Source organism: Canis aureus, chromosome 6, assembly GCF_053574225.1.
Source record: "Canis aureus isolate CA01 chromosome 6, VMU_Caureus_v.1.0, whole genome shotgun sequence".
NCBI classification, from domain to species: Eukaryota; Metazoa; Chordata; class Mammalia; order Carnivora; family Canidae; genus Canis; species Canis aureus.
Genome location: NC_135616.1, coordinates 79899988 through 79923150, shown reverse-complemented (window position 1 = coordinate 79923150; position 23163 = coordinate 79899988). Strand labels below are relative to the sequence as shown.

Below are 23163 nucleotides of genomic sequence, written 5' to 3'. Positions count from 1 at the left end.
AGCGTGTAGCTCCTCAACCTGCTGCCGGGCCCTTGTGAGGGCAGAGGGTGTGCTCACGGCCAGTGGGGCTCAGACCCGGGAAACCTGGTGGGAACCTGGAGGCACGGGCCGGCCAGGGGGCAAGGCTGGGCCCGCTTCCTCCTCCCCACCCCTGTGGTATCCTAGCTTCCTGTTCTCGATAACCATCAACAGCTTGGCCCAACGGGGCTGGCCCTCTTTCTGATTCCCTCCTGCCCCCTTCTTTGAATCCCAGGGCCCCACTGGTGGGTTTGGGGGAGCGGTGGAGGCAGAAGCCACCTCGGGTCCCTTCCCGAAGGTCGACCAGGGATTCCCAGGCTCTCCTGCCCCCACCTCCGCCCTGTTCTGGGGACCAGAGCCAGCTACTGCTCCAGCTCCTCCTTTCAGGGAAGCCACCCACTCCCCAGAGTGAAGAAGCCTCCGGGACCAGCCAGCCCTGGAGGGGCCGGGAAGGGGCCGGCTCCCGATCCGCACCCCCGGGAGCACGGACAGGTGCTGGAAGGCCTCGCAAGCTGCGCAGAGTCATCCCGGGCTTGGCCCCAAGCACCCCCCCAATGGCCAGCCCCCTCCCCATCGCCCCTCCTGTGTGCCCACCCCCTGTTGAAAATGGTTTCTTTTTTTGCTGTCACCATTGACAGCTGAATCAGAGAAATGGGAGGACGCAAGAGGACGGGGATGGCGCGTGTTGGGGCCGGGACGGGGAGGGTGTTCGCGGTGTTACGAGGTGGAAGGAGCCGTGCAGCGAGCATGACCCGCTGGGCAGCTGGCCAGCAAGGGGCCTCCCGAGGCGAGGCGGGGGCAGGGGGCGCTGGAGTCCTGGGCGCAGGGGCCACTTCCTGGGACCCCAGACGCGAAGAAGGCATGGGAGTCCCCCACCCCCCGCCCACCCCACCCACCGCGCCCTGTGAGGGCCAGAGACTGTCCACTATCTGTAAGTCTGCTGAACTGATGTCAGGATGCTGGGGAGAACTGGAGGGGCTGGGGGGGAGGCAGGGGGAGAGGCCCCCAGATTCTCCTACGAACCGTGTCTACCACCCACTCCCGGGCCTGCTGGTCCATCGCCACCACAGGTAGCTGGCAGCTTGGCTGCGGCTCGAGTCCCAGGGACGGCCCTTCTGGCCTGGCCTGGGCCTTTCTGCCCCTGCTTCCCTCCCAGCCTGCCCCACCACCTACAGCCACCTCTGCAGGTGCCCCAGCCCCTGCCCCTGACTCCAGAGCTTGAAGGGGGCAAGGGCTCCCCGGACCACAGGGCGCCGAGGCAGAAGCAGGGCAGTGGGAAGCAGTGTCCGGGCAGGGCCGGCGGGACCAGAACCAGCAGCGAGCTGGGGGCAGCGGGCTGACGCTGCACGTGACCGGAGCCCAGAGGCCAAACAGTCCAGGGAGCACGCAGGCGGGGGGCGAGGGGAGCCAGGGTGGCGGGGAGCGGTCCGGCCCCCTCCGTCCCCGCACCCCCGCCCGAGGGACCCGGGCAGCCCACCCCGGGGCACAGGCGAGAGGCACCCGACCCCTGGTGGTGGCAGCAGGCGCAGGAGGGCAGCAGGCGGCTGGGGTGTGCGTGGGTGGCAGCGAGGAGGGGCGAGGGAGGAAGCTGGCTTCCTGAAGCGTCCTCAGCCCTCAAAGACCGACCAACAGACAGACAGACAGCTGGCAAGAGGCGGCCTGGAGGCCACGGCTGCCTCAGTGAGTCCCTGACCGGGGGAGGAGGGGCCCCGTGGTCCTGGGGTGGTGGGGACCCCGGGGAGGTGGGGGGGCACTCCGGGCAGGTGGGAGCGAGGCTGCGTGGGGTGCCACGCTGTGTGGCCGGGGAATGGGTGCTGCCCCATCAGACGGCCCCGAGGGGTGCGGGGAGGGAGCCCCAGGGCGCTGCAGGGGGACCAGAGGCCAGCCATCCCTTCCTGCTTCGTGCGAGCTTCTGGCTCCCCGCACATCTGCACGGCCGGGGTGTCCCCTCACCTCGGGGCTTAGCGGCTCCGCCGCCGCCCCCACCCCTCGGACGCCACGGCCTGGCTCTGGGAGGTGGGGACAGTCCCCCCCAGGAGGACTCAGGCCCACCACCTCCGTGCCCCCCGTCCCCCCAGCTGTCGCCTCACCATGCGCTGCCGCTCAAGGGCTTGTGAGGCCATTTCCTGTGACGGTTACAGAGGCGGGAGGTGGGGGGATGGGCGGGGAAGAAGGAAACACCCCCAGCCTACCTCCCTGGACAGAGACCCCAGAAGCCAGAATGACCTTGGGCCCGCCCGCAGCGAGGACAGGGTCCCCAAGGGTCCCCAGCTGGCTCTGCTGCTGCTGCCGCGAGAGGCCTCAAACCTCTCATCTCGGAGCGGGCCCGGCCTGGAGGTGGCTTCCGTGAGCTTTCTCTCTCCCTTCCACGCAGAACGCGCGGCTCCTGTTTCCTCCCTCTCCTTCCTTACCTGGGCCCCACGCGGGCCCCCTGTGCTCCAGCCTCGGGCAGCGTCTGCCCCCCATCCCCCTCCGTCTGGAGCCCTTCCTGACCTTGCCTCCCCGCACAAGCTCCATACCTCATTGGGTCCCTCCTCCAACCCCGGCCACCCCACCGCCCTGGGTCCCCCCTCGTAGGGACCCCGGCCTTCTTGCCGTGAAAACGACAGCTCTGCTCGGAGAAGGGACGACACCTGAGAGCGGAGGTGCCAGAAAGCAGGCGGTGGGCCTGGGCTTGGGTGCCTCTCAGGCGGGCAGAGAGGCCGGGGTCAGCTGCCGAGGGCCCTGTCTTTCAGGTGAACCTCATGGCTGCGTGAGCCTCCCCCAGGCCAGCACCCAGCCCAGCATGGTCCAGGACTGGGGGGGGTGCTCGAGAGCACGGCCGTCCACCTGGTCTTTGGGGGGAGCCATGACCCAGCCGCCACCCAGCAAAGCTCCGGCCAAGAAGCACGTGCGGCTGCAGGAGAGGTGAGGCCTTTCCTGGGGGGCGGGGGGTGTCCCAGCCCTGAGACCCTGCGCGGTGCTCTCCGCCTGCCCCTACAGCTCCGAGGCCGAGGGCTGAGGGCTCCAACCTGGAAAGGAACCCAGATGTGCTCATTTGCATGTCATTTGCATGCACTGACAGGTCGGGATAAAGTTTCCCGCCTCCTTGGGCTGCTCCCCAACCCGAGGCGGGGCTGTAGTCCCTGGAGCAGGGCTGTGTTGGGTCTGGGCTCGTCCACGCTCTGGGTGTGGCAGGAGGGGCGCAGGCAGGCAGCTGGAGCGTCGAGGTGACAAAAGGAGGGAACGCAGCGGGGCCAGAGCCCTCGAACCCACCGGGCCTCCGCCCAGGGGAAGACCAGGAGCAGCCTCCTCAGACGTGCCCTGAACCAGCAACAGCAAAAAGCAGCAGCCAGTGGTGTTGTCGTGCCCACAGGAGGGGCTCCAACGTCGCTTTGATGCTGGATGTGCGGTCCCTGGGGGCCGTGGAGCCCATTTGCTCAGTGAACACGCCCCGGGAGGTCACCCTGCACTTTCTGCGCACAGCTGGACACCCCCTCACCCGCTGGGCCCTGCAGCACCAGCCGCCCAGTCCCAAACAGCTGGAGGAGGAATTCCTGGTAAGAACTTGGGGTCCCCCCGCGGTGCTGTGTGCCTCCGAAGCACAGCCAGCCAGCGGGCACCGTACTGTCTCGTCTTTGGGCCTCCGGAAAGAGAACCCACGAGGGAGAAAACCACCCCGTGGGCCCCTCTGCGCTGCACCCCTGCAGACCCACGGAGGCCAGGAGGGAATTGCCGGGATCAGCCCCTGTGGACACAAGGACGGGGCGGCGGGGGCAGGCGGGCACGGGGGTCGATATTCACTCATCTCTTCCCTCTGCCAGAAGATCCCCTCGAACTTCGTCAACTCTGAAGACCTGGACATCCCTGGCCACGCCTCCAAGGACCGCTACAAGACCATCCTGCCGAGTAAGAACCGCATGTCAGGGGAGTGCAGCCGTCCCTGGGCTGGACGGTGTGAGGGCGACAGGCTCGGCCCCAGCGAGGGCGCGTCTACGAGAGCAGTGGCAGGTTTGGGGATGGGAGTCCGGGGCTCTGAGGGGCTGACCCCGCAGGCCCTAAAGGCCCAGGGCCCCGCACAGAAGCAAGCTCCAGACCCCGGGAGACTGACTCCTGCCGCTGCCCACCCACCTCCAGCAACTCCCAGCCGTGAGGCCGTCTCACCGCCCACCCCCGCCCCCGCCCCCATCCCCGCCCCCGCCCCTGCCCCTGCCCCTGCCCGCCTGGTGGGTCAGCACTCAGCCCAGGGAGTGGGAGGGAGTGGCCCTCGTCCCGGCCCAAGTCAAAGACGGAGGGGAGGTCCCCCCGCCTGCAGGGCCCCGTCCAGAACCAGGCCAGCCCTGGGGGAGTTTGTCTCCCCTGCTCACGAGCCCGGCCTCCGTCCCTGCTGGGACTCGCGTGGGGACAGCCCTCCCGCTCGAGGCAGAGCTGGGCAGGCCCAGTGCAGCCCGAGTCCTGGCGCCTCGTCACCACCGTGCGAGTTTAGCAAGTCACTCGTCCACATCCCGTGTTCACCGTCAGAGAAGACGCTTTCTCCTCGACGTCTCTTTCTCCATCCCCGTTGGCACAGTCCTGCTCCGCCCCTGCCCACCCTCCGGGCTGGAGTGTCCCACCGACCGCCCACAAGCCCCTGCTGCTCCAAACCCTTTCTTCCACAGTCCGTCCCCTACGGCCCCACCGGGTCAATCCGCCGGGTCAACCCGCCCCGGGAGGTCCTTTGCTCACGTCCCTCTGCTGCTCAGAGGCCTTCTGCGGCTCCTATTGTCTGCACACGAAGTAATTTAGTGGGTCCGTGGCCACCTGCTATCCCGGACTCGCTGTGACAAGCGCGGGGACTCACCTCTTCCTGACCCCGTGGGAGCTAGCATTAGTCGGTCCCCTTTTGACCTCTGACCTCTGCTGATCTTTACTTCCCAGATCCCCAGAGCCGCGTCTGCCTGGGCCGGGCACAGAGCCAAGAGGACGGAGACTACATCAACGCCAACTACATCCGAGTGAGTGGCCTTGGCCGCCGCTGCCCTGCGGGGAGTGGGGTGTGTTTGAGGACATCTGTCTCCAGAGAACACCTCTCAGCTGTGGGTCCCGCTCCAGTCACCGCTGCCCGGCCCCGCCAAGCTGGGGCAGACCCCGAAGGGGCCCCGGCCACCAGCCAGAGCACAGAGCAGATGTTACGCTGGGATGATACCAGCCCAGGGCCCTTCATCCCCGCCCGCCCTGCACCCAGGGAGCAAGTCGCACCGTTGCCCCGCCCCCTCCATCCCGGGGCTCAGCCTGGAAGGTGCTGCACACAAAGGAGCTCTTAGCTGTCTCCTCTCTCTCTCTCTCTCCTTCGTGGAGATGGTTTAACATCAGTGTAGGAACCAGGGGGCGGTGGCTCCCTACCCGGGTTCCCCACCTCTGCGGGGGCCCTAAGTAGCTGTCCAGGCAGCGCCCCTAGTGGCCCGGGGTGGCAAGGACAGCGGTCGGAAGGAGACCTCCCATGAGCCGCAGAAACGGGGGAGCAGCCTCTCTCTGGGCTTCCTCATCTGGAGGAGCTGAGGCTCCGAGGGCTCAGGAAGGGGCCGCAGCCCCGAGTGCATCTTGCTACTAAATATGTAAAAGTGATGCGGAACGGCCAGCCGGTCCCTCCACCAAGGGCTGAACGCGGTTTTCTTCTTTTGTGCGGGTAGAAGGCTGCGGGGAGGCAGGGGACGCGCCCCACAAAGGACCAAAGGACGGAACAGGCGCCGGCCTCTCCGTGCACTTTCTGGAATCGGATCTGTACCGCTTCCCGCATGCCAGATACGAGCCCACTTCCCAGAGGAGGAAGCTGAGGCTTACGGAGGCCGCCACCCTGCTTCCCGCGGCAGAGGGGGTCAGAGCGGTGGTCTGAACCCGCGCTCCTCCTCCCGGAGCCCCTGTGGGGCGGCCTGATCCCAGGACCTGCAGGGTCCAGGTCCCCCCACCACTGCCCCGGCCCTCTCTCACTGCTTCCCGCCCTTCCTTTGCACACCCCCCCCCCCAGGGCTATGACGGGCAGGAGAAGGTCTACATTGCCACCCAGGGCCCCATGCCCAACACTGTGTCGGACTTCTGGGAGATGGTGTGGCAGGAGGAAGTGTCACTCATCGTCATGCTCACTCAGCTCCGGGAGGGCAAGGAGGTAGGAGGTGGGGCCGCAGTCCCTAGGGAGCCGCCCGGCTACCCCCTCCCGCACCTCACAGGCCCCTACCCCCTAGGGGGCAGCTCAGCACTAGGCCCCCCACCCCCGCCCCTGCCCCCTGCCCCAGTCTGCGCCTCTCAGAAAGTTCTGAGTGTCAGAGGCAGGGCGGGGAGGAGCGAGCAGGTGCCAAGCTCCAGGAGCCCCCCTGCCCCAGGGCCGACCCAGGCCGCCCATAGCCCCCCAGTGGGCAGGAGGGGGGCCCACTCCCCTTTCTGGCATCCTGGCCCTGCTCCACTGATAGACACTCCCCCTCTGACTCCCAGCTCCCTCCCTCCTAGAAATGTGTCCACTACTGGCCCACAGAAGAGGAGACCTATGGACCCTTCCGGATCCGCATCCAAGACACCAAAGAATGTCCAGAGTACACTGTGCGGCAGCTCAGCATCCAGGTACAGGAAGTCCCGGCGGCCCCTGACCTCCACCCGGAAACTCAGGCCCACCCTTCACGGGGAGCCAGGGCTTCGCGCCTCCAAACCTTCTCAAACACGCATCTAAATGAGGAGCTTGAGGGGCACGGGGCGGGGGACTCAGCGGTGGGGGTCTGCCTCCGGCCCAGGCCGTGACCCCGGGTCCTGGGATCAAGTACCATGTCAGGCTCCCTGCATGGAGCCTGCTTCTCCCTCTGCCTGTGTCTCTGCCTCTGTCTCTCACGAATAAATAAATAACAAAATCTTTTAGAAAGTAAAAGAAGAGCTTGAGGCACAGAAGAAAGAGAAGCATAGGTAGTGCCCTAGTGTCAGGGCAGAGCCAACGAACCCACAGGAGCCACCAGGAGGCCCGGGAAAGGAGAGGTGGGGTCCCGGAGTCCTGCTGGAGGAGCCAGGGCGGGAGACGCATGGTGACACACGCCAAGGGCTGGGAAGTGCCTTCTATCAGCACCTGGCGCTTCATACTTTTCCAAGCATTCCTCTATCAGTTCATTATCCCCCAGGCGTCCAGAGAAGTGTCCTACACGGTACCACTGCCTCCTTTCCCTGAGCAAAAAGAATGAGCTTAAGGGACGTGCCCAGAGTCACGTGCTGGTTAGAGCAGAGCCAGGGCTTGAACCTGGGCCCTCCCCGTCGGTGGGCACAGTCCTCCAGGCGCGTCGGCACAGGGAGTGGTGGGGCTTGGGGAGCAGAGGGGAGGCCCAATCCCACCCGCTCGGTCCATGGGGTGATTCTGGCCCTCGCCACCCCTGGCACCAGAGGAGAAGGCTGGCGGTGCCCCAGCCTGACCCGGGCCTCATGCCTGTCCCCGTAACAGCACCAGGAGGAGACCCGGCCAGTGAAGCACGTCCTCTTCTCCGCCTGGCCTGACCACCAGACCCCGGAGTCGGCGGGGCCCCTGCTGCGCCTGGTGGCCGAGGTGGAGGACAGCCCAGAGGCGGCTGCCAGCACCGGCCCCATCGTGGTCCACTGCAGGTACGCGGCCCCCGTCCTTGCCTTGGGTCTGTCCCCGGAGGGGCCCAAGAAGGACAGCGTCGGGCAGGCCCAGCTCTCCCAGGAAGGGCCCTCTAGGCCACCAGCAAGCACCACGTGCTCATCCTCTCCTCCAGGCAGGGCCTGGCCACCTGGGCCGGACACTGGGGCACAGGCCAGAGAGCGGACACTATCAGAGAGCTTCCCCGTCGGCTGGGGCGGGCAGGGGTCATGGCCCCTGCTGCTGAGGAGACAGCTTGGCTTACGGCCCCAGGAAGGATGCACATCAAAGGACGAAGTGCAACACAGGGTGATGAGGGCTGTGTGGCGGTGCCGGGGAGCACAGGACCAAGTCGCACATCCCAGACTTGGGCCAGGGAAGTTTTTCCAGGAGGAAGGACGTTTAAACTAAGTGAAAGCCCGAGAGGTGAAGTAGCCAAGTGAGGCATGCAAAGGGGAGGCGCTCCCGACTGATGGAACAGCATGTGCAAAGGCCCCTCGACAGAATTTCTGAACGGACGCATTGCTGGAGTAGAGTGACATGGGGGGCCTGGGGGTCACGTGGGGGAGGCGAGGAGAGAGCTAAGAGTTACTCTGGAAGGCCCGTGACAAGACGCCTCCTGGGACTGGCTAAGAAACTTGGATTTAGCCAGAGGAATACTAGGCTGCAGAGTGAGAAGCTGAGTGGGACGGAGGGGGCAACAGGCACGCGCTTCCCACAAGGACACCATTCCAGAGCAGAGCACGGGCACAAGCACAGGCAGAGGGACTCATGGGCCCCCTCCCCACAGGCCACCTCTGTCGGGGTTCAGACGAGAAGTCTCCCCAAAGAAGGGGGCGCCGGGAAGGTCCCCTGAGCATGAGCAGCTGTGGGGGGGGCCTCACGGCTGGAGAGGGCGGGGTGGGGGCTCAGCAAACTTGGGGGGGCCCCAAGCTGGAAGCACCGCCCGCTGCTAAGCAGGAGACGGTCATCCGAGCGTCCACAGGGATGGCCGCTGCCCTGGGACAGGGTTAGGGACACGTAACCTCCTCCAGCACCAGCTCCCACCCGCGACAGTCTCGCCAGCTTCCCCCATCCCCAGGCCTCCACCCCCAAAGAAAGCGCCCTAAGTTCCCCCTGCTTCTCCGTAGTTTGGGGCCCGGGGCCACGTTCCCTGGGCCCCGTAACCTCCCACCCCCTCCCGGCCGTGTCCAGTGCAGGGATTGGCCGGACCGGCTGCTTCATCGCCACCCGCATTGGCTGCCAACAGCTGAAGGCCCGAGGGGAAGTGGACATTCTGGGCATTGTGTGCCAACTGCGGCTGGACAGGTGGGTCCGCGGAGGTGGACGGGATGGGCCTGCGGAGGTGGACGGGTGGACGGGATGGGCCTGCGGAGGTGGATGGGTGGATAGGATGGGCCTGCGGAGGGGGACGGGTGGGTCCGCGGAGGTAGACAGGTGGACAGGCGGGTCTTTGGAGGTGGACGGGTGGGTGGACGGGCCTGCGGACGTGGGTGGGACCCACAACCTGAGGACTGGCATCAGTGCTTCCTGGGCACCACAGAACTTGCAGGCACATCGCCATCGGGCCCTTCCCTTGAGGAAGAAAGGGACTCTTGGCTTAAAGATCTGTTTCTTTTGCAACTAGCGCCCAGGAAAGACTAGAATTTTAGCTTTGCAGGCTGAGAATTAAATACGCCACTCTGTGGATATCTGAGCACAAATCTGTTTGGGTTTTGTTTCCAAATTCCCTACTGAGGGGAAGGTGGAAGAACAGGGTACGGTTGGTTCTAGATAATGCATGGAAGGCCCTGGACCTGGACATGGGAACCAGGGTGCACCTTCTGACTTGCACCTACCGAGCTGTCTTGGTATTTCTCTAGGCCCCATCTCTTTATCTGGAGAGAAATAATGGCTCCTTCCCCCGAGAGCTGGTGTAAGGAAAGAGTTAACTCCCTTTTCTCGTATATAAGAGCCTACTCTACAGATATATGGAATGGTTATGCTTGCTTTTAAGATGGGGAGGTGGAAACTTTGAGGTTTGGGAAAATTCGAGGCCTGGTCCTGCCTTGGGAGCCGATGGGTCAGAGAACAAATCTCAGTATGAGTCGCCCTGACTATGGGGCAGAGGGGCCTTCCTTGTAGGGAAGGAGTGAGGGGCAGCCGGAGGGCGTAGGAAGCTCAGAGGATGAAGGTGGGAAGTGGCTGACAGTTCTCTGGGAGGACCCCCCATGCAGGGCTCTGAGGCCTGACCCCACCCTCCCCACTCCCCGTCTGCGTGCTTCCCATACAGGGGCGGGATGATCCAGACCACGGAGCAGTACCAGTTCCTGCACCACACCCTGGCCCTGTATGCGGCCCAGCTGCCGGAGGGGCCCTGCCCCTGACTCCGGGGGCCCTCCACCAGCCCAGGGGCCAAATTCCCCCAGGCCTGGGTGGGGTGGGGGGGCTGGGAACGTGGGCCTCGTGACCTGAGGGACCCCTTGGAGGGGCGTGGGGAGGGCTGCCCCCCTCAGTGGACTCGCGCGGCCACAGGAGGCTGCAGCAGACTCAGGGCTTTAGCAGGGCCGCCCTTCTGCTTCCACTAGCGGCCCCAAACGGACGCTTGGGGGACCTCCCGTGTCCCTCTGGGCTTTGAGCGAGGAGCCGGCATTTAGGACAGCTGAGAAAGGAGCCCAGGTGTCCGGGTCCTGCCCACAGCGCTCCGCAAGCTTCATCTCTGGGACGTGGACATTAGGTGCCTCCCTGCCATGGCGAAAGCAATGGGAAAAGCTCCCAGGAGCCGCGCCAGCTGTGCCCCCGTCCTGGGGCCGGCGAGACAGTGACCCAAGACCATCGGCTGCCTGGCCCTGCCCAAGCACAGGCCGGATGCCAGAGAAGCCTGGTCCTGACCGTGGCCACGTTCCCAGCATCCCCGCAGGGACTGTCTCCTCGCCCCACACCTGCAAGGGCTGGATACCACCCACCGAAGGGCAACAAGGCCCCAGACCGCCCCTGTGCCCACACTGGAGTCCTGGGATCAGGCTCCAGGGCTGACCAGGCCAGGCAGTCGGAACCTCTGGAAGAGGGGAGGCGTGGGGACCCCTCAGAAGTCCAGCGGGGTCCTTGCCTCCATAATTGCCAGCCGCTTACCCCAGCTGCTCCGTGGGAGGGCCCAGCATCTTCGGTCTTCCTTCCACGACCTCAGGAGAGCCCTCGGTAGCAGGAGGTACAAAGGAATGAGGAGAAAGGGTGAAACAAAGGGCTTGGCCTGATTTTAGAAAGCCAGCCGCCTGCCCCTGCCTCCCCCCCCCCACCCCCCGTCCCCCTGCATTTGCAGAGTGTGCCTGGAGAGCCTGGCTGTTTCCACAGCAAGTCGGGGTGAAAGCGCTCCCTGCGGACCTGGGGCCTCAGGCTAATTTGGGATCCCTCTGAGTCTATCTCAGAGAGCGAACGCCCTTCGGCATCTCAGTATCAGCACAGTTTCCAGGGCACCCACCATCACTCTCAGGGCTCACCTGCACGCCCCCGGGAGACCTCCGGTCCTTCATCCTCGAATCCAAGATGTGCTGCTCGTGGGGGTGAAGGAAAGTGCCACCCTCTGGGTGCTCAGCCCCCAGGGGCTGCCTTTGCTGATGCCGGTTCGGGAGCCCCCCAAGGAGCTGGAGCCTGGAGAACAGCCGAGTCTCCTTGTGCATGACGCCCCTTCTGAAGAGCGTGCAGTGTGGACATGGAGGTTCATTTTTTTCATGCTTCTGCTTGGTCTCACAACGGAATCTCTCCTTCCTTGCAGCCCCGGGAGCTGGCTCCCCAGCCCCCCAACCTTCCCTGCGCCTGATGGGAGGTGCGCACAGGCTGTGCCCGCCCGGATTGCGGGGCAGGAGCTCTCAAGTGCCTGAGCCTGCCCAGCTCAGACCGGGCAGGGAGGGAAACAGAGGTGTAAGCGTGGGCCCGCAGGCTCCCCTCCCTGGTACGCCGCCCCCACCCCTTCTAGAACTTAGTACAAGCTCTGGAGAAGGGACCGGGTAGAAGAATAAAGGCTTTTTTGGATGACTGATTCGTTTCTTCCCATCTTTTTCTCAAGCCTCGGAGCCTCTTCACAGCAACAGAGTAAGATGCCACAGACCAGGAGTGAGCTCTAGACCCTTACCCCAGGGCATGGATGTTTCTAGAAGTTCTTGAGACGTGGCATAGTGACACTGCAGTTTAGGAAGTGGGGCAGAGGGGTGCCTTGGAGCTAGGTCGGGACCTAGAAGAGGCAGTAGCTAGAAGGATGATAGTTTGGGATCCCTCCACTTTGGCCACTGGTCATCCAGGCTCTCCTTGGGTAGGCCTGACACATAGGGTTTGGGTCGGACGCCCAACTGTGAGTACATCTGAAAAACCAGATACTAAGGAGCACCCGCCCTGGGTCGGGACTGCCCTGGGGCCTGGGGGGAACGGCCAGCTCGGGGGCTCAGCGGGCCCTGCAGCCGCATCCTCGGAGGCCGCAGCATCCTGGCCCGCCCTGCGCCTCCCGCCGTTGGCTCTCCTTTGGGAGAAAACTTTGGCTTTCACCAAAACAGGCCAACTTTTCCGAGCACTGCCCGTCTTCCTCCCTGGAACCGCCCCTCCCCTGCAGGGGTTTATCTACGGATTATGATGACAGAAGCACCGGCGGGCAGCTGTTCCACTTGGGGTCGGGGCTGCCCAAACCAGCAGCTGAGGGCGAGTGTGGGTCACAGGACAAGACGGAGCATTGACGGGCCGGCCCGGTGGTCACTGTCGGTCACTGTCGGCTGCTTAGGTTGCTCCGGGGCAAGGACCCGGGAACAAAAAGCCTCCATCAGCCTCCGTGCAGGCCCGGAAAGTGGGTGAAGCGTCCTTCTCTGCCTGCCGGACGCCCCCCCCCGCCCCCCGCCGGCGGGCGCATCCCCCGCCGCAGGGCCGGGCCGGTGCCGGGCGCGGGCGGGAGGCAGGGCCGCGGGGTGGCGCGTCTCCCCGGGCGCCCGCAGGCGCAGGCCGAGCCCCGAGCCCCGAGCCCCGCGCCCCGGCCGCCCGCTGGGGTCGGGGGGGTCCGCGCCCGGGGCGCGCCGGGCGGCGGCGGCGGCGGCGGCGGGGGCGGGGGCGGGGGCGGAGGCGCCGAGGCCACACCCATCGGCGCGCGGCTCCGGGGCAGGGAGTCGTCGGCCGCCGCGCTCCAGCCTCCGCCCGCTCCGAGCCGCGGACCCGGGCCGCACGGGAGGGGCCGCTCGGGCCGCAGCGCGAGGGCAGCGAGGGGCGGCGGCGGCGGCGGCGGCGGCGGCGGCGGCGGCGGCGGCGGGCACCGGGCGGGGCCGGCGGCGGCGACCATGATCGCTTTGTTCAACAAGCTGCTGGACTGGTTCAAGGCCCTGTTCTGGAAGGAGGAGATGGAGCTCACGCTGGTCGGGCTGCAGTACTCGGGCAAGACCACCTTCGTCAACGTGATCGCGGTGCGCGGGCGGCGCGGGCGGGGAGCGGCGGGCGCCTGGGGCCTAGCGCGGCCGCGGGGACCCGGGGCGGGGGGCGGGGGCCGGGCCGCGGGCGCGCGAGGGGGGGCGGGGGCGCCAGAGGGCACAGCGCCCCCGGCCCCGCGGAGGGGGCATGACGGGGCGAAAGTGCTCGGGCCTCCCCGCCCCGCGTGCGGACGGCCGGCTGGGGGAGGGGGCGCGGGCGAGCCCAGCCCCGCCCCGCGGCCCTAACCCTCGGCGCCCCTGGTGCCCCCGCGGCCCTAACCCTCGGACCCCCCGCGGCCCTAACCCTCGGACCCCCCCGCGGCCCTAACCCTCGGACCCCCCGCGGCTCTAACCCTCGGACCCCCCCACGGCCCTAACCCTCGGACCCCCCGCGGCCCTAACCCTCGGACCCCCCGCGGCCCTAACCCTCGGACCCCCCCACGGCCCTAACCCTCGGACCCCCCGCGGCCCTAACCCTCGGACCCCCCCGCGGCCCTAACCCTCGGACCCCCCGCGGCTCTAACCCTCGGACCCCCCCACGGCCCTAACCCTCGGACCCCCCGCGGCCCTAACCCTCGGACCCCCCGCGGCCCTAACCCTCGGACCCCCCGCGGCTCTAACCCTCGGACCCCCCCACGGCCCTAACCCTCGGACCCCCCGCGGCTCTAACCCTCGGACCCCCCCACGGCCCTAACCCTCGGACCCCCCGCGGCTCTAACCCTCGGCGCCCCTGGTGCCCCCGCGGCCCTAACCCTCGGACCCCCCGCGGCCCTAACCCTCGGACCCCCCGCGGCTCTAACCCTCGGCGCCCCTGGTGCCCCCGCGGCTCTAACCCGCTGCCGGAAGAGGAAGCCTGGCGCTGGAGGGGGAGGGGCGGTAGCCCCGGGGCTGGAGCCGAGGCATCAGCGGAGGAGGCTCAGCGGCTCCTCTGGGCGACCCCGCGGCGTCCTGGTCCTGGGGGTCGGGAGGGCGGCCTCCTCAGGGACTTTGGAGAGGCCGCCGCGCCCAGAAGTTGCCGCGGGGGGAGCCCCGGACCGCAGCCCGAGTTGGAGGGGCGCTGCCCACCCTGGGGACCCGGAGCCCTGAGGCCTTGGGTCGAGGCCGGCCTGCGCGATTCTCGGCGGTTCGCCGCCAGGGAGTGGTGGGGAAAGAGTTAAAATCTGTCTCAGAAAAAGGGAAGACGAGCTCCATGGCAGTGTGAGCTGAGGCTGCAGTAATGGCTGCGGCCTGCCTTGCAGACCCGGCTGCACTGGGCCTGGGACTCCGGGGGGCCTTGAGGCCGGGCCGGGGTGGTCCCGCCTCGCCCCAGCATGCTCCCCGAGAAGGCCGGGTTGGCCACATAGTGCCCGAAAACGCGCATCGCGAGATAGGTCAGCAAAGAAGTGTGGTGGGTCAGCGAGGTACCTGAGGTACCTGAGGTACCTCCCTGCGCCCGCGTTCCCGGCCCTCCTGGAAGAAGAGGGCCCCCTGACGCATCTCAGCATCCCCGGAGGAGCGCTGCCTGAGGCGGGAGGGCCGCACCTCGCCTCGGCTCCGGCCTGGAGCTGCGGGTGACCCATGGTCACATGTTTAGGCACCAGCTTCCCTTTTCCAAACATGCCTTGCACATGACCTCTGCTCCTTCCTCCACCCCATGGTTCCTGGCTCCTCATCTGCCAGGGTGAGACCTTCGGGCCCCTGCTGGGGGTTTTGGCATGCCGGTTTCCTAGGCAGCGTGCACCCCTGAGCTCCCGTCTGCCCAGGCTCTGGCCCTAGAGTCTGGCCCCTAGTTAGATTTGGCACTGACTCAAGCCCTTGGGCCCCTTGGGCAGGAGCATAATGCCTGGACTCTGATCCTGCAGGCCTGGGTGGCTCGGCTTCTAGGCATTTTGACCTGGGACATGTCTCCAGGGTAAGGCCAAGAGGAGGAACAAGTTGCTGCTGCTCTGATGGCTCAGCCTAGGTGTCACCTCCAGGCCCCAGGGAAGCTTCTCTCATGGGGCATTTATGAATGTCATGCTCCTGGGTGGAGATCCACAGGCCCCTGGGTGGGTTCCACTCCCTGGCCAGGAGGGCCTCCTCTAGACCTGCATCATGTCCAGAACAGGAACAGAACTCAAGAGTCACAAATGACACTGCCAGGGTCAGAGTTTCCGGGATGTACAGAGACAGCCTAGCCCATGCATTCCCTTTTTTGAAATTAAATTTGCCACTTTGGCTCTCACATCCTAAAAAGTGCAAGCAAAATTTCCCTTTAAAGAAAAACCACCCCTCATGGAGATTTCAGTGGGAGTTCTAGCATCAGGGGAACTGGTGTTCTCAGATCCTCCCGGGTTCCAGCACTCACATTTCTGCCCACCTGCTGTATAACCACAGTAGAGCGTCTTTCAGAAGGAAATGAAGAATCGGAACCCCTGGGCTCTGTTCCCATGCCCACTACTGACTCTGAATCACCTTTCCTGTTCATTTGGCATCTGTTTGCCTCAGCTTTTTTCCCATTTGGCTTTTTCTACTCGCTATATGAGGCCCGACTGTAAATAAAATTGAGTTTATGTGTCTTAGCCACTCAGCAGGCTAATGTGAACTGGAGAAAAAAAATTATGTAGAGACTTCTCGCCGCTTCTAAGAACTTAAAACTTAGGTTTGGAGTTCTTCTGAAAAAGCTGTCATGTAGAAGGTAGGAGATGATTTGCCTGAGGGAAACAAGAGAGCCATTTTCAAATATCTCAAGCCATTTAAATATGTAAAAGACTGTCCTGTGCAAGAACTAGTCTTGGGGTTCCCAAGCCTTTGGAGCAAGGGATGGCAGTTATAGGAAGATGGATTTTTGACTCATTATAAAGAATTCTCTTGGAGAATTGGAGCCCACCTAAGAGGGAATGAGCCACAGGGTATTCAAGTCTGGGACGAGAGGTTAGACCAGGTGACTTTGGGGTCACTTCCAACCTTAAACGAACAGCTTGTGAGATCAGGAGGTGTTAGCAGGGAAATGAAGTCATAACTTGGTTCCAACTTAGCTTAGGTTCACAGCTGAACTGGAAATATGGGTGCCAGGGAGCCTGTTCCCTAAAGGGCCTCCTAGCCCAGGATCACATGCGGCCAGGCTGGGCTTCTCATTTATATGGGAGCCTGTGGGTCTTCTAGTTGCCAGAGACGCCAGATGGCTTCTCATGTATATCCAGACCATTTCCAAGCACTTTGTGAGCCTGTTTTCCAGTCTCTAGGAAACAAAAACCCTTCTCCCCATTTTGCAGAAGGGAACCTCAAGGCCCAGAGATGTTGAAGTGTCTTGTCCAAGCTGCATCATGATGAGTGATTAACAAAAACTGGGCTTTCTTCTTCAGACCCTTATGTTCTTCATAAGCCCAGATGGGGGAGGAGTGGACTTTGGTCCAGCAGGCACCCCCACCCCCACCCTGGCACCCTGCTGGGGTCTGGGACTTAGAGGGCAAGTGGTTAGGGTCTCCATATTTAGTGGGAAGCCGTCCTCCTCCAGGGCACTCCTTTCTCTCGGTGATTAACTATTAGGGCTCTTGGACCCTTTTGATATCTGATGAAAACTAGAGGCCCTCGGTGACTCAGTCAATTAAGCACCCGACTCCGATTCCTGGTTTCAGCTCAGGTCAGGATCTCAGGGTCGTGACATTGAGCCCCTCATGGGGCTCTACAGCAGGTGTGGAGCCTGCTTCAGATGTTCTCCCCCTCTGTTCCCCAACCCCCACTTACTCTCTCTCTAAAACAAAACACACATTAGAGACCCTTTCCCCAGAGAGGTGTCCCTACAAACCGAAATTTTGCACATGTAGGTCAGGTGCAGTTTCAGGGGGTTCAGGGACTCTCCGAAGTCCATCTGTGTGGCCCGCAGGTTAGGGACCTGCTCCCTGCACCTTGCCGTGAGCATCCGTCATGGGGACTCAGTCCTCACTTCCCGGGCCTTGGAGCATGAGCCTGGGCAATTCCCGCAGGTGAAAGGGAACCAATCACTCTCATTCAGACGGGACCCTGGGAGTCTTCACTCGGGCCTGCAGGCTCTGAGTAAGAGCTCATGCCTCCTCCATCCTGGCTGATGGTCCGAGCCTCTGACTTTTTTACGTGACCTGAGGCAAATTATTGCTACCAGCTAGCAGCAGACAATGGCATGGTTCAGAGACACGGCTGTCACCCTGAGATTCCAGGCTACCGAAGCCCCGTCTCCTGCATCTGGGGGAGGCGGGTAGTAAACACAAGTGTCCTACCTGTGAACATGGAGGTGACCTTGGAGGGAGTTTTTTGGCCTTACTTCAGGCCTGGTGCTGGTTTAGAGCAATCTAGACATCTTGGAGACAATGTAGAAGGGGAGAAACGAACATCATTAGAATTCAAAAACTGGGTTGTGGGGTCTGGAATTACAGTCAACTCCTAATTATCCAGCAGACACGTGCTAGTGTTGTTAACGGGGGGCAGGGTTCGCCGCCCCAGGAAGCGCTCAGTCTCGTGGGGACGCAGGAGGCAACAGGGGATGTAGAGTGTGGATCACCCCCCCTAACAAATGGAGGGTAGTGCAAATACACCAGAACCGTAGACAGTCCAGAAATTGCTGGGTGTGCACTGCACTTTGGGGGGCCCTGTTCATCTTCCCTCCCACTGTTTGCTGCTAGTTTGAAGATCCGTATGCCCGCTTCCCTTGTGGTCCCCCCACTGTTTTACCATGACCTGTTTGAAATTCTTTTGCTGGGAGCTCATTGTTCCTCTGCTCCGCTGGAGACTCAGTACAGTAAAGGGGCTTCTGTTCCAACACAGATGTTGGTGAGACCTCAGGAAGAATTTGTTCTCGGTGTAGGCTGAGACTGAGAGTGCCTGGAGGGGAGGTGCCTCGTGCTCACGGGGGTGGGGGTTGGGGGGGGCTGTGGCGTGGGGGGGGCTGTGGCGTGGGGTGGGCCCCTGAGATGCTTACGGCCGTCCTGCTGGGAAGCAGGGGACACTCGGGAGATGGCCCCGTGCCCCTTGCATACGGGGCCCGCGAGGCTCTGGCCTGGCCTCTGCTTTATCCTCGCGGCCTCATGGCTGTGGCTGCCGGGGACGGCGCGTCTGGGTTCCACCGATCTGTACCCCCCCTTCCAATTCTGACTCTTCCTTGCAGTCAGGACAGTTCAATGAGGACATGATCCCCACCGTGGGTTTCAACATGCGCAAAATCACCAAAGGGAACGTGACCATCAAGGTGAGCGGCAGGAAGGCAAAGAAGAGCACCTGTGTGCATATTGGGGCGGGGCAGCCGGGGGGAGCTGGGAGGGTGTCTGAGACCCCGGGAGGAGAGGCGGGAGAGGCTGGGAGAGTTGGGGAAAGGCCGCAAGATGCCTGAGGCAGGCCAAGGGCTGTAGGGACAGGAGGGAAGGGAGCCGGTTGGGTCAGGTTGCTGGGCTGCTGCTGAGACATGTCACCCTCTCTCTCACTCAGCTCTGGGACATCGGGGGACAGCCCCGATTCCGCAGCATGTGGGAGCGCTACTGCCGAGGAGTGAGCGCCATCGTGTAAGTGCAGGGCCAGGTGGGGAGGAGGACGCGGGGCTCAGCCTCCCCTGCCACCCGGCCTCCCTGCCTGCGGGGACCATGGGGCAGAACCGGATGAGTCACAATCCTCGGTCCATGATACACCGTCCAGTCCATGTGGGGCCTGCCTTTACTTCACGAGCCGCATGTTTCTCACCTGCGAAGCACTCGGAGCACCTCCCGGCCAATCTGAGGGCCAGAGTGTCAACCGAAGGCACCGGTGTCTTCCTGCCTCCCCCAACCTAGAGTTACCACCATCCTGAGTTTCGTGATTTAAATGATTCATTCCCCTGCTTTTTAAAAATAATTGTATCTTATCTGTATGTAGATGTATGTATATACATGCCCAACAAAAGATTGTTTCATTTTCACTGTTTTTTAGAAGTATCTCGCTGTAAGAAAATCTGGGGATTCCTTTGCTTTTTTCATTCAACCATGGCCAGTCTTCCCATGCAGACCTAAGAGGGTCACTGGGAGGGATTTACACCTAATCTGAAAGGGCCAAGCTTCACACACACACACACACACACACCCCGTGTGACAGCTTCTCTAGAGGGGACTGGATGACAGGGTAATGGCGGGCCGTGGAGGAGGCCCAGGTGGCCCAGAGATGCAGAGGTGACCGAGCCGGAACAAGATGTTTTCCCCTGCAAGCACAGCTCCTCCTCTTCCTACCTCTCAGCCCTGAGTGTCAACATGCCTGCCCCATCCTGCCGTCTGTCCCCCAGGTACATGGTGGACGCCGCTGACCAGGAGAAGATTGAGGCCTCCAAGAACGAGTTGCACAACCTACTGGACAAACCCCAGCTGCAGGGCATCCCGGTCAGCAGCCCTAACGGAGCCGGAGGGGAAGGAGCCCACTGGGCAGTCACTGGGGGCAGGGCAGGAAGCAGGGGAAGGCCAGGCGCCCTCAGGGTGGTGGGGCGGCGGGGGGGGGGGGGGGGGGGACACCGGGAAGCAGATAGCCTGGCCCGGCCACCCTGGACCAAGTCCTTGCCGTCCCTCCTCTGTAGGTCTTAGTCCTGGGTAACAAGCGAGACCTCCCGGGAGCACTGGACGAGAAGGAGCTGATTGAGAAAATGTGAGTGGTTACCCTAGCCTTCCGCCTCCCGGATTTCCCAGGAGGTGGGGAGGCGCCCACTGCTGCTGTCAGTGTGGCCACCTGGCAGCAGCAGAGCCCACCCCGCCCGGGTGGGGGGTGGGGAGGGCAGAAGGGACGGACTCCAGCCCCAGCCCCAGGCGCCCTGGGCAGTCCTAGCCTCAGCAGGCTCTCCTCTGGTCCCCCCCAGGAATCTTTCTGCCATCCAGGACCGAGAGATCTGCTGCTACTCCATCTCCTGCAAAGAAAAGGACAACATTGGTGCGCGTGGGTATGGGGGAGCTGCTGGCATTCTGGGGACAGCCAGGGCCGGGGGTGGGTGGGTGGCATGGAGGCGCTTCTGGGTGTGCTGGAGCAGGACTCTCGAGGGTTTCCACTGCGCGGGGGGGCCTTGACGCCCAGAGTCCCTAGCTCTCGGTAGGACAGGTCCCGGGGGGCTCAGATTCTGAGCGTCAGCCTCGCCCTCCCCAGCTCCCCCCACTCCTGGCTTGTGTGATCTTAGGCAAATCGCCCCCTTCCGTGGGCCTCACTTCACCCTCTGTAACGTCACAGGGTTGGATGAAGTGATGCCTAGGCCCCAGGGTTGGATGAGGTGATGCCCAGGCCCCTTGGGGCGGGGCAGTCCATGGCGGCTCCCCTTCCCAGCACCCGGATACCCCTGCCATGCTTTGGCTCTGGGTGACCTTAAAGTTGATCCCCAGCCGTGGTTTGTAGGCCCTGGGCTCCCACCACTCCCCTGGGTGTGCCTTGCACCTCCTCAGCCGGCCCACCGTGGGAAGGCCTATAAACTTCTCTGTTGTCCCCCGCCCAGACATCACCCTACAGTGGCTTATTCAACACTCAAAGTCACGGAGAAGCTGAGACTGCGGGCCTTCCCCCTCGGACCAGGGACCTGCTGTCATCCAAACCCGAAGCCGAGCTCCCCGCCCACTCCGCCGTCCCCCCTAAGCCCGCCCCTCCTCACTTAGTGTGGGGAGGGGTCCTCTGGGGATCCCAGAGTCCTGTTCTGCTGAGGTTTCAACTCCTGATTTTATTGTAAAATAAACTGCTCCCCTTTCTGATCCCCTAACCTCTTGCCCTCCGTCCTTTACCCGCCCTGTTTCCATCCTCCTAACGACCCAGCCCCACAGCCCCTGCCCTCCTCCCCGCAGTGCCCCCCCCACGCTGCCCTTTTCAACACTCTTCTGTTTTTGTCCTGTGTGTACAGTATATATATGTATATATCTTTTAATTTTTTAATTTAAGCAAAGACTAAAATCAAGCATTTGATGCTGCAGGGGCCCGTCAGGATCTGGGAGGGGGACGGTCTGGAAAGAAGGAAAGAGCTGCAGGGCTGGCCTGGGGGCAGGTGGGGATTAGGGAAGTGAAGGCTGACACCTGGGGCAGGTACCAGCTGGGCACCCGTGGACGTCCCCAGGTCCTGTTTGTTTCCCTTGCCAGTCTGGCCTGTCCCTGCAGTGCTTGAATATCACAGGCTGACAGGGAGCCTCCAGAGGCGCCCCTCTCCGCCCCCAGTCTCAGTGGGGGCCAGCGGGCACCACCCAGTGCCACAGACCACCGGGCCGCAGGGGCGGGAGGCCAGCCTCCTCGCTGCCCCCACGGCCCCTCCTGCCGGCCCCCGGCTCCTGCCCGGTTCCCAGGGCCCCCAACTCCATGGGCCACCTCATTTTCTGTTCTCGTTTTGCAGAGTTGCACAAGGAGAGAACTCAGCATGGGGGGTTGGTTCTTTGGGTTTTGTTTTGTTTATTTGTTTAATTTAATGATTTGTAAAGTGATGTTCCTCTTCCTTTTTTTACACTTTTAGCTCATATTTAACCTCTGTTTGGAAAATGATTCTTGTAACTGTACATTTTTTTGCCTCCTAACAACAAGAATAAATGACCAGTTTTGTGTTGGGGGGGTGTCGGGACCTGGTTATTTGTGCGTGGAGGCCGAGGAATGGCTGGCGGGCGGCGCCCCGGGCACAGACCGCCCCGAGAGGGAGGCACGCGCTCACACGGGCACACAATGGCACCCACAGAGCAGCCTCCGCACGCGTGCCCCCCCCCCCCCCCCGCCCGCGGCCCTGCCTGCACACGTGCATGCACACGCCGCGAGCTCCAGCCCTGGGCTTGCAGCTGCCGGGGCGAGGAAGCCTGTGGGCTCCGGGTGCGGGAGCAGAGCTCCCCGCAGCCAGGATGGGGCCGCAGCCCGAGCCCCGCCCCCGCGCGCCCCCAGCCCCCCGCCGTTCCCCAGGGGCGCTGCTGAGGGCGGCCCCGCCTCCCTGCCGGGTAGGTGCCACCGGCCTCCTGGACAGGCTGCTCCTTAGTCCTCGGCTCAGTCCCCGTCCCCTCCCCAAGTGACCCCAGCCTCGGGAGCCGCCCCCCCCCGCGGCGGCTGCCTCAAAGCCTCGGGGCCCGGCTCACCCAAATCCAGGGCCGCCTTGACCCAGATCTGCGGGAAGCCGGGGCTCCCCGGCCCCGCCCCTCCAGGGTCCCGGCCCCGCCCCGGGCCCCGCCCCCTGGTTCCCCGGGCCCGCCCCTCCAGGCTCCCGGCCACGCCCCCTCAGGGCCCAGGCCCCGCCCCTCCAGGCTCCCGGCCACGCCCCCTCAGGGCCCCCAGGCCCCGCCCCTCCAGGCTCCCCGGCCACGCCCTTCGGGCCCCGCCCCTTCGGGCTCCCCGCCCAGCCCCTCCAGGCCCCGCCCTCCAGCCCCCCCTGTCCCTCAGCACCTGGAAAGTGGAGCCCGCCCTGCGCGGCTCCAGGCCCTCAGCTCCTGCGTCTGCAGGGAGAAGGAGCCGCGGTCCGCTGGGATCTGGGAGCAGGGACCCCAGGGCTCAGGGCTCTGAGCCTCCCCAGCCCTCCCTCGGTGTCCAGGGCTCCCTCCTGCAGATACTTTCTGGCCAGAAATGACTTGCCGGGCGACGTGGTTCCCCACCGACAGGGGAGTTTGAGGAAAGAACGTGGATGGAAGTTGGCAAATGGAGCAAAATGATTTTAGGGTATCTTCCAGTTCTAAGGGATAGGAAACGTGCCCCCCCTGGTTAAGGAGGTGGCAGCTGGGACCGGGCTGCCCCCATGCTCTCCTGGCTGCAGACGTGGCAGCGGTTCGCCCCTGGCCTGGGAGGCCGGGACAGGCCTGTCCCTCACACAGGGAGCGGGACCAGGACGGGGCAGGTGTCGGGGCTGACCTGCCTTTCCCCGTCCTGCGTCCCCTGTGAGGGTGACACCTGAGACCTGACGGGCTGAGCTGGTGAGCAGCAAGCAGGCATCCTCCTCCTGGGGCCTGCACACAGAAGGTGCCTAACTGCCTAAAGAACTTGTAAAATTTGGACAAGGAACAGACTGCGTGTATGTGTAAATGCCCGTGCCAGGGACCCTCTGAAGTGCCGAAACCCGGGTGAGCCTGGAGAGTCCCCCGGCCAAGCCTACCCTGTGGTACTAGGGAATTCATTTCCCAAGAGGGAGCAAGGAAGAAAAGGTGCCAGGTGTCACGCCAGATGCCGTATATATCTTGTCCCATTTAATGACTCCAAAGGAGGGCTTATTCCCATTCTACAGATGAG

At 63.8% G+C, this 23163-nt stretch overlaps 2 protein-coding genes across 7 annotated transcripts; both read left to right on the top strand.

The window, feature by feature from the left end:
• Nucleotides 1–1543: 1543 nt before the first annotated feature.
• PTPN7 (protein tyrosine phosphatase non-receptor type 7) lies at nucleotides 1544–11615 on the top strand. Of its 5 annotated transcripts, none has more exons than XM_077902480.1 (11): nucleotides 1566–1698; nucleotides 2223–2355; nucleotides 2754–2925; nucleotides 3374–3557; nucleotides 3822–3906; nucleotides 4915–4991; nucleotides 6002–6139; nucleotides 6478–6588; nucleotides 7445–7602; nucleotides 8795–8908; nucleotides 9873–11615. In XM_077902480.1, exons 3-11 carry the CDS (start codon nucleotides 2804–2806, stop codon nucleotides 9964–9966), a joined length of 1083 nt encoding a protein of 360 aa, XP_077758606.1. In that variant the 5' UTR covers nucleotides 1566–1698; nucleotides 2223–2355; nucleotides 2754–2803; the 3' UTR covers nucleotides 9967–11615. The 5 variants fall into 5 exon arrangements, with proteins under 5 accessions (XP_077758607.1, XP_077758603.1, XP_077758606.1 ...); XM_077902479.1 differs by having other exon boundaries at nucleotides 2223–2364; XM_077902481.1 differs by lacking the exon at nucleotides 2223–2355 and having other exon boundaries at nucleotides 1544–1698; nucleotides 3825–3906.
• Nucleotides 11616–12834: 1219 nt separating this feature from the next.
• Nucleotides 12835–21515, top strand: ARL8A (ARF like GTPase 8A). Of its 2 annotated transcripts, none has more exons than XM_077902474.1 (7): nucleotides 12835–13011; nucleotides 18113–18193; nucleotides 18430–18503; nucleotides 19250–19343; nucleotides 19535–19602; nucleotides 19789–19881; nucleotides 20432–21515. In XM_077902474.1, coding segments are annotated over exons 1-7 (534 nt in total). In that variant the 5' UTR covers nucleotides 12835–12888; the 3' UTR covers nucleotides 20433–21515. The 2 variants fall into 2 exon arrangements, with proteins under 2 accessions (XP_077758600.1, XP_077758599.1); XM_077902473.1 differs by having other exon boundaries at nucleotides 12839–13011; nucleotides 19811–19881.
• The last annotated feature ends 1648 nt before the right edge of the window (nucleotides 21516–23163 follow it).

Coding starts and splice junctions, on each gene's coding strand:
- ARL8A (XM_077902473.1), top strand. CDS start 12,889: ATGATCGCTTTGTTCAACAAGCTGCTGGACTGGTTCAAGGCCCTGTTC. Junction 19,344..19,534: donor CCCAGCTGCAGGGCATCCCG/GTCAGCAGCCCT, acceptor CCTCCTCTGTAG/GTCTTAGTCCTGGGTAACAA. Junction 19,882..20,431: donor CAAAGAAAAGGACAACATTG/GTGCGCGTGGGT, acceptor TCCCCCGCCCAG/ACATCACCCTACAGTGGCTT.
- PTPN7 (XM_077902477.1), top strand. CDS start 2,804: ATGGTCCAGGACTGGGGGGGGTGCTCGAGAGCACGGCCGTCCACCTGG. Junction 4,992..6,001: donor TCAACGCCAACTACATCCGA/GTGAGTGGCCTT, acceptor CCCCCCCCCCAG/GGCTATGACGGGCAGGAGAA. Junction 6,589..7,444: donor TGCGGCAGCTCAGCATCCAG/GTACAGGAAGTC, acceptor TCCCCGTAACAG/CACCAGGAGGAGACCCGGCC.